This window comes from Simochromis diagramma, unplaced genomic scaffold (assembly GCF_900408965.1).
Source record: "Simochromis diagramma unplaced genomic scaffold, fSimDia1.1 OVJJ01000753.1, whole genome shotgun sequence".
NCBI classification, from domain to species: domain Eukaryota; kingdom Metazoa; phylum Chordata; class Actinopteri; order Cichliformes; family Cichlidae; genus Simochromis; species Simochromis diagramma.
In genome coordinates this window covers 6,382,979-6,395,247 of record NW_024387523.1, presented here as the reverse complement: position 1 = coordinate 6,395,247, position 12,269 = coordinate 6,382,979, and the positions used below count along the sequence as shown (strand labels likewise).

The 12,269-nt window shown below is 38.3% G+C and overlaps 1 protein-coding gene across 2 annotated transcripts; it reads left to right on the top strand.

Annotated features, from left to right (window-relative positions):
• The first annotated feature begins 1,565 nt into the window (after positions 1–1,565).
• On the top strand, positions 1,566–10,938 carry LOC120726433 (homocysteine-responsive endoplasmic reticulum-resident ubiquitin-like domain member 2 protein). Of its 2 annotated transcripts, none has more exons than XM_040020020.1 (9): positions 1,566–1,678; positions 2,156–2,430; positions 4,115–4,192; positions 6,333–6,446; positions 6,624–6,748; positions 7,889–8,002; positions 8,101–8,388; positions 9,301–9,415; positions 9,976–10,938. In XM_040020020.1, the coding sequence occupies exons 2-9, from the start codon at positions 2,284–2,286 to the stop codon at positions 10,144–10,146; spliced, it is 1,152 nt and encodes a 383-aa protein (XP_039875954.1). In that variant the 5' UTR covers positions 1,566–1,678; positions 2,156–2,283; the 3' UTR covers positions 10,147–10,938. The 2 variants fall into 2 exon arrangements, with proteins under 2 accessions (XP_039875954.1, XP_039875955.1); XM_040020021.1 differs by having other exon boundaries at positions 1,596–1,691.
• Positions 10,939–12,269: the final 1,331 nt, after the last annotated feature.

Below are 12,269 nucleotides of genomic sequence, written 5' to 3'. Positions count from 1 at the left end.
AGAGACCGGGCTGTTTCATCATGCTACCAGTAGATGGCAGTGAGAAGGCTTTCAACTGTTTTAGACCCAACTCTGATAAATGTAATAATGTTTGGGCTTCCGTTTCTTTTTCTCTTTTTCTGTTAGTTATCAATCAGTCGATTGTTTTAATTACTGATAGTGAAAAAACAGTCGGTTATTTCTGACTGTTTGTTGTCATGTTGGAGGAAGGCATAAAACAGGTAAATCATCAGCAGCATATTCATCAAAATAGGATAATTGTAAATATCTATATACTGCATTGAATGTAAGCTTTTTTGGTAAGTGTAGTGGATTTACCCCCAAAAAGTTGATTCTGTTCGTCTGGTCAGAGCGTTTTCAGCCAAACATTTCGTCACACATCTAAGTGACTTCTTCAGGCTCAGCCTTCAGCAAGTTTCCCCAACCTTATAAACAGTACCTTTGATCACAATGACTGAAACTAGCCCACTGAATAAATAATGGGCTGTTAGCTCAGTTCCTTCATCATTAATATGCAAATTGTCCTGACTTAATAGATTTAATGCAGGTAACATGCTGTGCAATAAATGGTTGTGCTTATCAAATGATCTATTTTTTGTAGGCAAATAATTTTTCCATTTTCTTTATCATTTCTTTCTTGCACAACAATTTAGTTTTCTATAGTATTTTATTATGAAGTCCACATCTATTAGAAATTTTAATTAACTGCAGTAGAAAAGTACACCCTTACTGCCTCCATGGGTATTAAGAGGGAATTAGCAGCTGTGTGCTGCTAATTAAATGAGTTAATTTGCATTTGATTGGACATCCCTGCAAAGGACAAACTGACAAAAAAATCCAAGAGTTTCATGTCTGAATCTACAGGCTTCAGTTTGCAAGCTAAAGGCGACGGTTCATGACAGTGCAGTTACAAAAGACTGAACAAGTATGGCTGGTTTGGAAAGGTTGCCAGAAAAGAATATAAACTTTAAAATGAACATTGTAGCATGGCTTATTGTCGCAAATTTCATTAACAGTTCCTTAACAAATCTCAAGATTTCTGGAACAATGTCCTTTGAACAGATGACACCAAAGAGGCATCTGGGCTTATAGTACAGCACCACATATGCCAGAAACCAAACACAGCATATCAACACAAATACCTCATATCAACAACACGGTGGAGGAGGATTGATGATTTGGGGTTGTTTTGCAGCCACAAGACCTGGGCAACTTGCAGTCATTGGGTTAACCATGAACTCCTCTGTATACCAAAGTATTTAGAGTCAAACGTGAGGCCATGTCGCAGGATCTTAAGAAATTAGTATATTAACAAAGGCTTGCAAACTTCAGTGACCTTAAGAAGATTTGTAAAGAAGAGAGGGCCAAAATTCCTCTTCAGCAATATCAGAGACTGATAGGGCCATACAGAAAATACTACTTGAAGAATTGCTGCTCAAGAGGTTCTACAAGCTGTTTCAAAGGACTGCAGAGACTCCTTTGAAATGTATATTAAACGTACATCTCCAGTCTTTTTTAGCGTGTCTTTGTTGTAATGCACACTAAAGTCCAGCAGGTGGCAGTAATAAGTATAACGTCGAATGTTGTCAACCTTCCGAAATCCATCAAAGAAGTATGACAACCAGGTTCAGTCCGTTCAGCCAACTAGACAACATTTTGCTGTCCGGAGGTAAACCAGGTACGTTAACCAGGTACATCATAGCTTAGTTTTACAAGAACACCGTTCTACAACTAGATCATTGTAATTTGGGCGGGTAGTTATCCAAGGCGAGAACTTTTTTAGCTTGACTTGACTGCTGTTAGTAGCAGAGAACCTACTAAAGCTAACGTTAGCTTAGCCATCCATTAATTACCCCTGACAAAATGTAGCGTTAGTTTTCTGTTAGAGCATAACACTTTGTACTTAGCGCTATTGTTTAGTTCGGGAGCTTGTTACAATGTTGTCGCGAGTGTTGTAGCTGTAATGAAATATGTGTGTGGTTCAATGTGTGTCAGGGCGAATACAGGATAAAAACGAATAACTCTTCTTTCTCTGTCGGAAAATATTGAACCCTTTTTTCCCGTGCTGTTATTATTTGCTTCATTTTACTACGTAATATGTCACTATGCCACCTGGGCAACCCTAAACTCATGTTGTCATTTCTGTTTCTTCCAGCTGTGAGATTTTTTTCCCCTCGATGGTGCCAGGAACCTATTTGAAAACTAACAGAGCTGGAACAAGGACACACACTTCGTAGTCCAGATCTCCTTTCTCTCTTGTTTTCCACTGAAGACAAATGAGTCATGGATCAAGCTGTTGTGGACAATCCTGTTACCCTTGTGATCAGGGCTCCCAACCAGAAATATGATGACCAGACAATCAACTGCTACCAGAACTGGACTGTGGAGAAACTCAAAGCTCACCTGTCTGATGTGTACCCGAGTAAACCTGTGAGTATCTCACCCTTATTTAATCAAAGCTGTTGATGTAAGAGGTTGACTTGCGTGTTAATTCCCTCTGATCATGGTAACACTTTCCTACTTTGCTTTTGTTATCCAAACCAGCTGATCACTGTTATTGAAGTAGGAGCAGCAGCTGCTGTTGTAATACTACTACTGTATTTGTTTTGTTGGCATACAGTAATGCAGTAGTTCTCAAACGTTTTGGTATGCTTCACTTCAGAGGTTAGCAGAATTTTATTTCTGGCTATTTTAATCAAAAATTTACAATTTAAAAAGAACAATTAAAATTGAATTTTAATTAAATGGAAACTATTGCATCAGCAAACTCTTGTTTTTGTTATTCCCTTGTAATGATTAAAAAAAATCATTACACTCGTTCAACTTCACATTTTTCTTCTGGTCGTTCATGCCCCACAGTTTGAGAAACACTGCAGTGTTGGGAGATAGTTATGTGGTTAGAAAGATACTCATAACATGTAACAAGTGTAACAAGTGTTTTCTTGCCTTTTTCAGTTAATAGTAATATGAATGACACACGCAATATGTTGGAGTTACAAAATCAACGAACACACTGATACATAATGGTGCTGTGACATGTATTCTGCTCCATATGCTGCAGACAGTGACAGTATTGCAAACACTGCAGTGAAAGCCGCTCTGCTGGACAAACTGTGTATTGATATCATTACCAGATTTTTTTCTGCATTATGCTACACATATCAGGCAGGAAATGGCCTGCATACCCCCGTGTGTACATGTTGTTACATATGAGCTTACAGTACACAGTTTTGAGAATGAATTGCATTTTTTGTTGTTTCTGTTGCCTTTAATTGTGTTTTGATTTTTAGCTCTCACACAGTCTCAACCTTCATTTTGCTTTGCTTACTTTTGCTTTGTGAGTTCTGCTGAGTTCCCTCATGAGTCTTATTATGTCACTCAGTTGAATAATCACTGAGTGACATAGATCATTAACCTTGATGTTTTTTTCTGAAGGGAAAGAAATGAGGTTCCTAGAGTCTTTGTAGCTGAATGAGCCTTGGAGGCTGTAGATTTGACGTCACAATGAAGGGAAGGCGTTTATATTCCGGCTTTATTGTGCTGCTAATCTGACTTTGCTCTGCTTCCTCTGTGCTCTCGGCTTGTTTTGATGCAATCAAATTAAATACATGGGAGCAAACTGCATTCTGATAAAGCTGTAGAGTGTTCATCCAAATGCCTGTACATTTTTGTGTAACTCGGGGGAAGTTATTTCTGGAAATCTCAAAAAACAAGAAAATACTTCCACTTCCAGTTGTAAGATGGCCAGGATCTAAAAGAGAAAATGTGTTTTTTAACAACTGTAGAGTGAATGCAAGCTGTAAGAGGATCACACTCTGACCTTGTTGTAGTCAGGAGAGCTAAATCCACTCTTAAGACCCACTTATCCCAATTGAGGTTACTACAAACCAATCCTTATCACTCATTCACAGAAAGTTTCTGCCCTTTAATGCTGTGATCATGTACATTTAATCGTTAACTCTGTTTTCTTTCAGTGTATGATTGTATTTCTGGCATCTTTACCCTTTTAAAAATGTAAAACAAAACTGAGCAACCTAGATTCTTGGTGTTGTTCATTATACATAGGCTTCCTTCTTTGACCCAGTTATCGTTATCCTTTTTTTTTAATTTTTAGAGCTCCAAAGACCAGAGGCTGGTGTATTCTGGAAAGCTCCTGCTGGATCATTTTACCTTAAAAGATGTGCTCAGAAAGGTAAGTTTGTGTAGTTATAGGCATAGGATTTATTAAAGTCCATGTAGTTTAGTAAGTCTACAGCTCACAAGATTTTAACTGCCTGATTTACAAAAATGTATCAGGCAGTTGTTGCTTACTGTGTTTAAAATTTCAACAAAAGAGTCTCTCTGCACTCAAAGTAGAATGGAGTATGGTGTGGAAGAACTTATGTAGCCTACACAGAAACACCTTCCCACACATCTGAGATAAACTGGAATTGCACTCAAAGGACACTTTATTAGGTACACCTTGCTAGTACTGGGTTGGACATGCTTTGGCATTCAGAACTTGCATAACTCTTTGCAGCATAGATTCAACAAGGTACTGGAAACATTCCTCAGAGATTTTTTTTTGTCCATGTTGACATGATGGCATCAAACGGGTGCTGCAGAATTGTCGGCTTTACATCCATGATGTGAACCTCCCATTCTACCACTACCACCCTCTACTGGACTGAGATCCAATGACTGTGGAGGCCATTTGAGTACAGTGTCACTGTGCTGTCCTGTCTAAGAAACCAATTTAAGATGATTTGGGCTTTGTGACATGGCACATTAATCTTGGTGGAAAAAGCCATCAGAGTATGGGTACACTGTGATTGGATGGATATGATCAGTACTAATACTCAGGTTGGCTGTGGTGTTTAAATGACGCTCAGTTGGTACTAAGGTTCCCAAAGTATCACCCACACCACTACGCTACCACCACCATTAGCCGGAACTGCTGATTAAAAAGCGGGGGAAAGCCTTTCTTTCCCATTCTGATGCTCAGTTTGAACTAAAGCCTGATTGCATGCCTAAATACACAGATTTGCTGCCGTGTGATTGGTTGGTCAGATATTTGCATTAACAAAGATCTGTACCTAATAAAGTGTCCAGTGAATGTAGTTTGTCATGCTTATGTAATCTTTATTTATTTCACTGGAACATTCGGTGCTTGTGCAAACAAAGCCACCTTATACACAATTACTGGATGTCAATGAGTCTTCATGTTGATTCCTGCAAAATTAGGCAACTCTTAGGTTGACCCATTTTTCTGCTATCGGCATGAAGTGACTTCACTTTTGTATTTGTTGCTGTGAAGGACTTTTCCTCCTGGTTTTCTTTGTGTAACCTGCAACAATGATTATGTAACCATAGGTGGCACAGCAATGACAAAGTCTTGAGGGGAAAAAAGTTTTAATGTTCATGTTGATCTTTTTTAGGTAAATTCAAGTCTAGTGAATTGATTTTTGAAAACGAAAAACTGGCCGACATATCACCACTAAAAAGAGAGTAGAATGGAGGAGGGGGCAAAGCAAGACAGTGTGTACAGGTATATTGCAGCTCTAATGAGACTTTATTGTGTTCCTTCTTTTTATGTTGTTCTCTTTTAATTGATTTTTTAATATGTTTTATTACCCAGTGTTCCACTTTTTTTTCTCTTCTTCATCTCTAGGCCACTATTAAAGTAATGCATTTTATAATGGGCTTTCCTATAATTGCATGCTGTTTTGTAAAGAAACTCAATATGTTCAAATATTATGTAGGTATTATTAATATGTTTGTGTTTGAGCAGGAACATTGCAAATCTTAAATGTCCTGTCTCTTTTGTGAAGTTGTCCTTAGCCAAAATAGGCAGCAGCTCAGTTGGCAATAGTTATGCAGCAGAAAATAAACAGCATACAAAACATGCATACATATAATGTGTACATAAATGGGGAATGGCATACAAAAAAAAAAACAATCGTGTATTTGTTTCAGTTATCACAGGTTAAGCTGGGATGCTGAGTTACTGCTGATTTGTTTAGAAACAGTTGCTTCCCTCGTGTTAATTTTGTCTTGTTTAAACCTGAAAGCAACATTTTAAAAGTTTTTCCAGCACCTGATTAAGGTATATCCAGATAAGTAATTAACAAAGATAATAACTTGGAAAACTCTTTTGAAGGATTTAGATCTGTAGCCTTGTAGAAAAGCTTAATGTATAGTATTCTTGTCTTTGCATTAATCTAATAAAGCAAATGTCCACAAAATAGATTTAGAAGCGCTTTGAAGTGTTCTTGAGGTTTAAAAATAACAAGTCCAAAGAACATGCTGCACTTAAGCTGTGTTTAATAATGAGCTCTTATTGGCTTCTACAGCAGGACGAGTACCATATGCTCCATCTGGTGTGCGCCTCACGAACCCCTCCCAGCTCCCCAAAGCCCACCCGCAGCTGCAGTAACAAGCCCCAGGAGAGCACAGCCCGTCCCACGGTGGGTCAGCCGTGTGCTTCTTAGACCTTGCATTTCATTTCATCATCGCCATATTTTCTTTCATCAGCTACCTAACTGTTGTAATTTGCAAATCTCTGGAGATTTAAAAACGTCACTTGCCTTTGTGTTTGGACGAGCAAGAAACTAGAACTTTTTTTTCCCCCTCCCTGGTTACAGGCCCCTCAGAACTCTAATGGAGTTGGTCAGGATAGCCACTCCTCTACGGGAGGGAGCAGTGATGGACTCAGACACCGAGCTGGATCCTTCCCTTACCACCAGATGTATCCACAATTTATGTACAGGTAAGCTACTGAACTGCAGTGCAGGTGTGAAGGGTAGTTCAGGAAACTGTTTCACTAGACCAACTAATGATGAAAATAGAAAAACAATGCAAATACACCTGCTTATAAACTTGATTATTAAGTAGTTTTAACATGTTACTCAAGACACTTCCATTGCAATGTTTACATAACAATCTTACCGATTTGGACTTGGCAACTTTCAGCACATTGCGTCTTAAATAACTGTAGTTTTAGCGTGTGCTACAGCAGCAGAAGCTAACATATAATGACAAAGAGCTATTTACCTCTGCTTAACAACTGTAAAGTCAGACTATTTAATGGTGATAAGCTGAGAATGAGCTGAAACAAAAAAACACAAAGAGATTTTACTTAAATCCAAAGAAGACAAAAACACCAAAAACTTGCTATGTGTTATGTGAAGGTTGATGGTTTCATTCCTGGCTTCTCCAGATTCCAGTTTACTGGTATTTACTGGTATTTTCCTGAGCATCCTAACCAATATCTCCTGAAGCTGACAGTTTGGATCTTTTTCCAGACTTTTTCCCGCTTGTGTAAATATATAGTTCATCTTCTCAGATCTTCACTGAGTTCCTTGGACTTTACAAATGAGCATTTTGTCAATCAAATTAGTGCTCGCATCCTAATCTTTTTTTATGCTGGCAAAGAGAAACTACCAGCTGTACTCATTTATGACGATTAATCAGACCCCGCCAAAGTAAAAGACACTGTAGAACCTTCAGCACCACTTATAAAAAGGCTTTTTGAGTGTGTGTGTGTATATTTGAGCCTGTATAGATTGGGGAAAAAAATCCCAAATAAATTAAAACTTATGCAGAAATCAGTAAAAACCCAAATTTACTGATATATAATGTTGTCATGTTGAGTGTATAAAAACTTCTCCCAACAATCCTAGTGAGGTTGTTTACACATGGATGAGTTGTTCTGGTTTAGTGAGGGTGTGTTTTCCTGTTATGTCTGGCCATGTGATAAACAAAAGCATTGGTTATATTTGACTGAATAAACAGTATTAACGGTAATAATTTGATTACAATGCTGATGTTTTTCCTTTGGCTCTGACTAAAACCTCTTCTCCAAAAATGGAGAATGTCACTGTTTTCATATTGCACCCTCTTTTTCCAGCTGGAACCAACACTCTGCTCAGTCGATGCCTCCCGCAAATATGCCCGCTTATTACAACCCCATGACACTCATGTGGTGGCAGCAGCTGTATGCCAGGCAGTACTACATGCATTAGTAAGTCCATTTGTGTTTTAGTCTCTCCATTTAAAAACAAAAAGGTTTTTAGGGCCGTGTTCAAACAGTGTTACCACCATCTGTCTCTCGTCCTCTAGTCAGTTACTTGCCGCCTCCTCTCAGCACCTCAGGCCCGACCAGACCTCGACCCAGTCTAACCAGTCCCATCCCCAGAGTCAACGACCCCAAGTGGGTCGCCACGGCAACCCAGAAGTCCAGATGAATGCCCAAGGAGGGGAGATCCTGAACGAGGAAGAGCTCAATCGGGACTGGCTGGATTGGGTGTACACATTTTCACGCGCTGCCATCTTACTCAGTATAGTCTACTTCTACTCGTCCTTCAGCCGCTTTGTCATGGTGATGATGGCCATGCTGGTGCTTTACCTGTGAGTTTACTTTAAACATGTGTTTTAAATGCCCGTCATTACAATACAGTGACCCGAACTACACTAAAACACTCTTCAAACTCTGAAACTGAAATAAAGCGTATTTGCAGCACGCACGGTGACACGCTAGCTTTAACTGGGAGAGTTTACATCTTGTTGGATTCTGGTATTGTTTAATATAGTGGCTGACAAATGACTCAAAGGTGCTTTTATCGCTACTTTCTTGTGGTACCAGAATGCTACATCGTTCCAGGCGTAGGGAAAAACAAGAAAATGGATATTTTAAGAAACAGTCACATAAAATATCGAATTTATTTTCTATATACTCTAAGAAATACTCAAAAATCCTGCCTGTCTGTACTTACAGTAGTGTTTGTTCTGTTACTGCATTGTTGGGTCTCATGATTTTGTAAGTGCCTTTTTGGATTTGTACTTTAACAAAAGGCACTAATTGTGGGTGATACTCGGTCTCATCTCACATCGAAATTCACAACAATAGATAAATGCTTTTCTCCGGAAAGCATTTATCTTTAAAAAATGGTTGCCTTTACAATGAAGGCCACAATGGTTGAATGCTCTCTGATTAGAGCGATTTCCTGTGTCTTCACACGGCGCTGCATTGAAGATTCCCTGTTGTATTTCCCCTAATATAACTGGAAAGAAGTACCTGAATTTTAAAGTTATGAAGACTCAACAGAAGTTTAGGTTTTTACAATGCATTACTTTTATATATTTTGCCTTTATCTTAACATTAAAGGCTCTTAGAATTTTTATAAAACGACAGGGATTTGTTATTTTCATACCACATTATAAGTACCTCAAAGATTACTCAAGAGTATAATGAATAATAAGTTGATATGACCAACACTGTGAAACATTTGTAATTTCTTTTCTCGTTGTTTCTGCCTGCAGGCATCAGGCGGGCTGGTTTCCGTTTAACCTTGAGAACGAACTTCAGCTTCCCGGAGACGGAGGCAATCAGGATGATGCCGAGGGAGAGCCACAAAACCAAGACTTACAAGAAATGGTAACTGTCTCTCTCATCCACTGGTGCTTTACTCAGAACTGATTGGATCGTTATCAGTATCATTTATTTTTTTATCTGCAGTATAAGCTGTGAAATGAAGTACCAATTTCCAGATAGCTGAAGGATATAGTACACCACTCTTCTTTAATAACTCATAACAGTGGTATTGTATTGTAGATTGCTCAATTTAAGAAAACAACAAAGATCATGAAAATGAGGTCACTTGGGGTCAATCACAGTTTTTTGACATTTACTTGATTTCAGATGGTCTGTTATTTATGTTGTTGTTTTAATTAGGTTAGAAAAAATGTAATTTGCCGGTCTAGTGGAAGGGAAAGATGAGCTAAAAACACTAAAATGACATTTTGACTTCATAGGGGAATGAAGAAATGTTTTTTAAGTATGTAGATAAAGTGTGGGGCGTTATGCCTGAAGATAATTTAGTGGATATCTCATTTCACAGTCAAATATGACTCATATATTCTTGCCTAATCTTGTGCACTGAGCGTCAGGGAGATATAATCTCACTTGATTCTTGTAATTTGACTTCCCTCGTATAGGAAGGAGTGTTGGATGACGGTTCTGATGATGAGGATGGGGAAAGCGGAGAGGAAGGAGCGGAAGATCCTAACAGCGCCCCCCACACAGGCTTCTTGTCCTCCACATGGTCATTCATCATAACCTTTTTCATGTCACTCATCCCAGAGGGGCCACCAAACGGCGCTAACTGAACCACAAGCACTATGTGCTGCCACAGTTCCCCACCGAAGCATTTTCTTTAAGAGGAGGGTGAATATCTCTCCAGGTTAGGGAAACTCTTTCTTTTACAATGCAGTGTTACAGTTTCCCAATAGTCTACGTGAAACTTTGAGCAGAACCACAGATTTAAAAAAGGAAAAAACGGCAATTTTACGTGAAGTTGTTTTGTTTGTCTGCACAAAGACAAATATTTTAAACTAACCAACGAGAAGTTTGTTCACGGTGTATGAATTGATTGCTATCAACGGCATGTAAACATAGGGACGACAATTAACTGCTGCGTTTTTGGCACCTAAATCTTTATTTTTTCTTTGTAAGAAGCCATTGTTGAAATAGTTGTTTTGCTCGAATTGTAATGAATTATTTGTAATTGTCGTTATATTACAATAAGACATTTTAAAAGAGCCACGTTAGTGTAAAAGCTGAATTTCAGTGATTAATAGTGAATCATGTAGCGCCTGTAATACATGAGTTATTTTGGCCCAAGACTTTATGAAACACATTTGTACTGTGTTTAAGTGAAACCCAGTGATGCTGGCTGGTAACGTGTGATTTTCTTGTTTGTTTGTTTTTTAAGGAGAAACGATGCTTTCAGACAGTCTCAGATTACTGAATGACAGAAGAAATTATTATTTTGACTGAAGTTCTGGCTGTTGAGAAGACAATAAAAAAAATCTCACTGTTTTTTGATTGCTGTGCGTCTCTGGATTTTCTGAAAATGACTAATTCTAACGTTTATTAAAATGCTTTTTATTGTAATTTAATCACGTGGTTATTCGTTTCTACCAGGTCAACACAGGAACACAAATAATGACTGAATTGTTCGCGCTGAGCAGGATTTCTGCTCTTATGAGAAGCATATCCTGAATTTATTTTTCACTGGGCTACAAATTGCAATACACTTTGTAGCCAGAAGATCCTTTTTTTTTTTTTTTAATAAAGAGAAAACTGAATACTTACTGGAATGATTTATTGTAGCGTCTGCTGTGCAAGCTCTGGTCCGGATGCATGGGCCTGAAACAGTGCTGGGCACATGCTGCTCAAATATAATGCTCAATCAGTAGAATTAAAATTACTGTAACCATTCATTTAATAACCCGAATAAACTGCTGGGACTGTGATTTCATTTCTGGCAGTACTTCAAAGTGAAGTATCTGAAATCTTTTCCATGACATGGTTTCTTGCGTAAGACATTAAAGCTGATGTACACTCGTGAAAAAACATGATTAAAAATAAAGTCCTGAACTAATAATACACATTTGCCCTTCCCTTGTCAAACATATTGTCAAACTGTCCTTTGCTCAGTTCTTGTGCTGTTCAATGACACATCTTCAAGAGGTTTAACCTCTTTCCTCCGTGTCTCTTTTCTTTCTTTGTAACATTAAAAACAGGCTTATTGCGCGTCCTCCTTCATTCAGCGGGCACAGATGCATATAGTGTAGTCATGTTGACTTGTACTTTACCATGAAGGAGAACATGCACAGCTGAAATGTCACATAAGGCCAAGTTTTAGTCAAACCAAATTATTAGACCATAATAAATATGCATATCCACATATCTCCACCTATTCCGGATTGCACCTCTCTTTATGCTGACCTTGCACATGAATTTATAGTTTAAGTGCAAGAAAACAAAAATGCATTTTATTTGTATTTTAACGGGCTCCTAGAAGCTAAGTGGAGAAAAAAAGAGCTTATTAGTCCCCAGAAGAGGTTTAATTGACCAATTAAGTGGTGAACCCACTGCTGTGTGAACTATAAAACTGAAAAAGTGCCTGCTGTATTTGTCTGCAGTGGTTTATAACAGATCTCTGCTGCCACCTTTTGTCTTCAGAATGAAAAACATCCTATTGTGTTGATGATCGAGAAAGCAGTTTGAGCTCGTTTGAGCACTGTGACGCCTTTTCCTGCTGGATGGAGGCATTCTGGTCCAAATGGGGGCGAAACTGGTCAGTAACAAGCTTTGTCATTTAAATGAGAAATAAGTGACTGCTAACAGATGTACCTAATATAGCTCCTAGTGAGTGCACTTCACAGTTCTGGGTTTTAAATCATGTTGACTGAAAGTTATTTATCAATACAACATAAGGTAAAAT

Bases quoted from the DNA above. Each gene is read 5' to 3' on its own strand.
- LOC120726433 (XM_040020020.1), top strand. From the start codon at position 2,284: ATGGATCAAGCTGTTGTGGACAATCCTGTTACCCTTGTGATCAGGGCT. The intron at 6,447-6,623 runs GTGGGTCAGCCG...CCCTGGTTACAG, and splicing joins AGAGCACAGCCCGTCCCACG to GCCCCTCAGAACTCTAATGG. The intron at 8,389-9,300 runs GTGAGTTTACTT...TTCTGCCTGCAG, and splicing joins GCCATGCTGGTGCTTTACCT to GCATCAGGCGGGCTGGTTTC.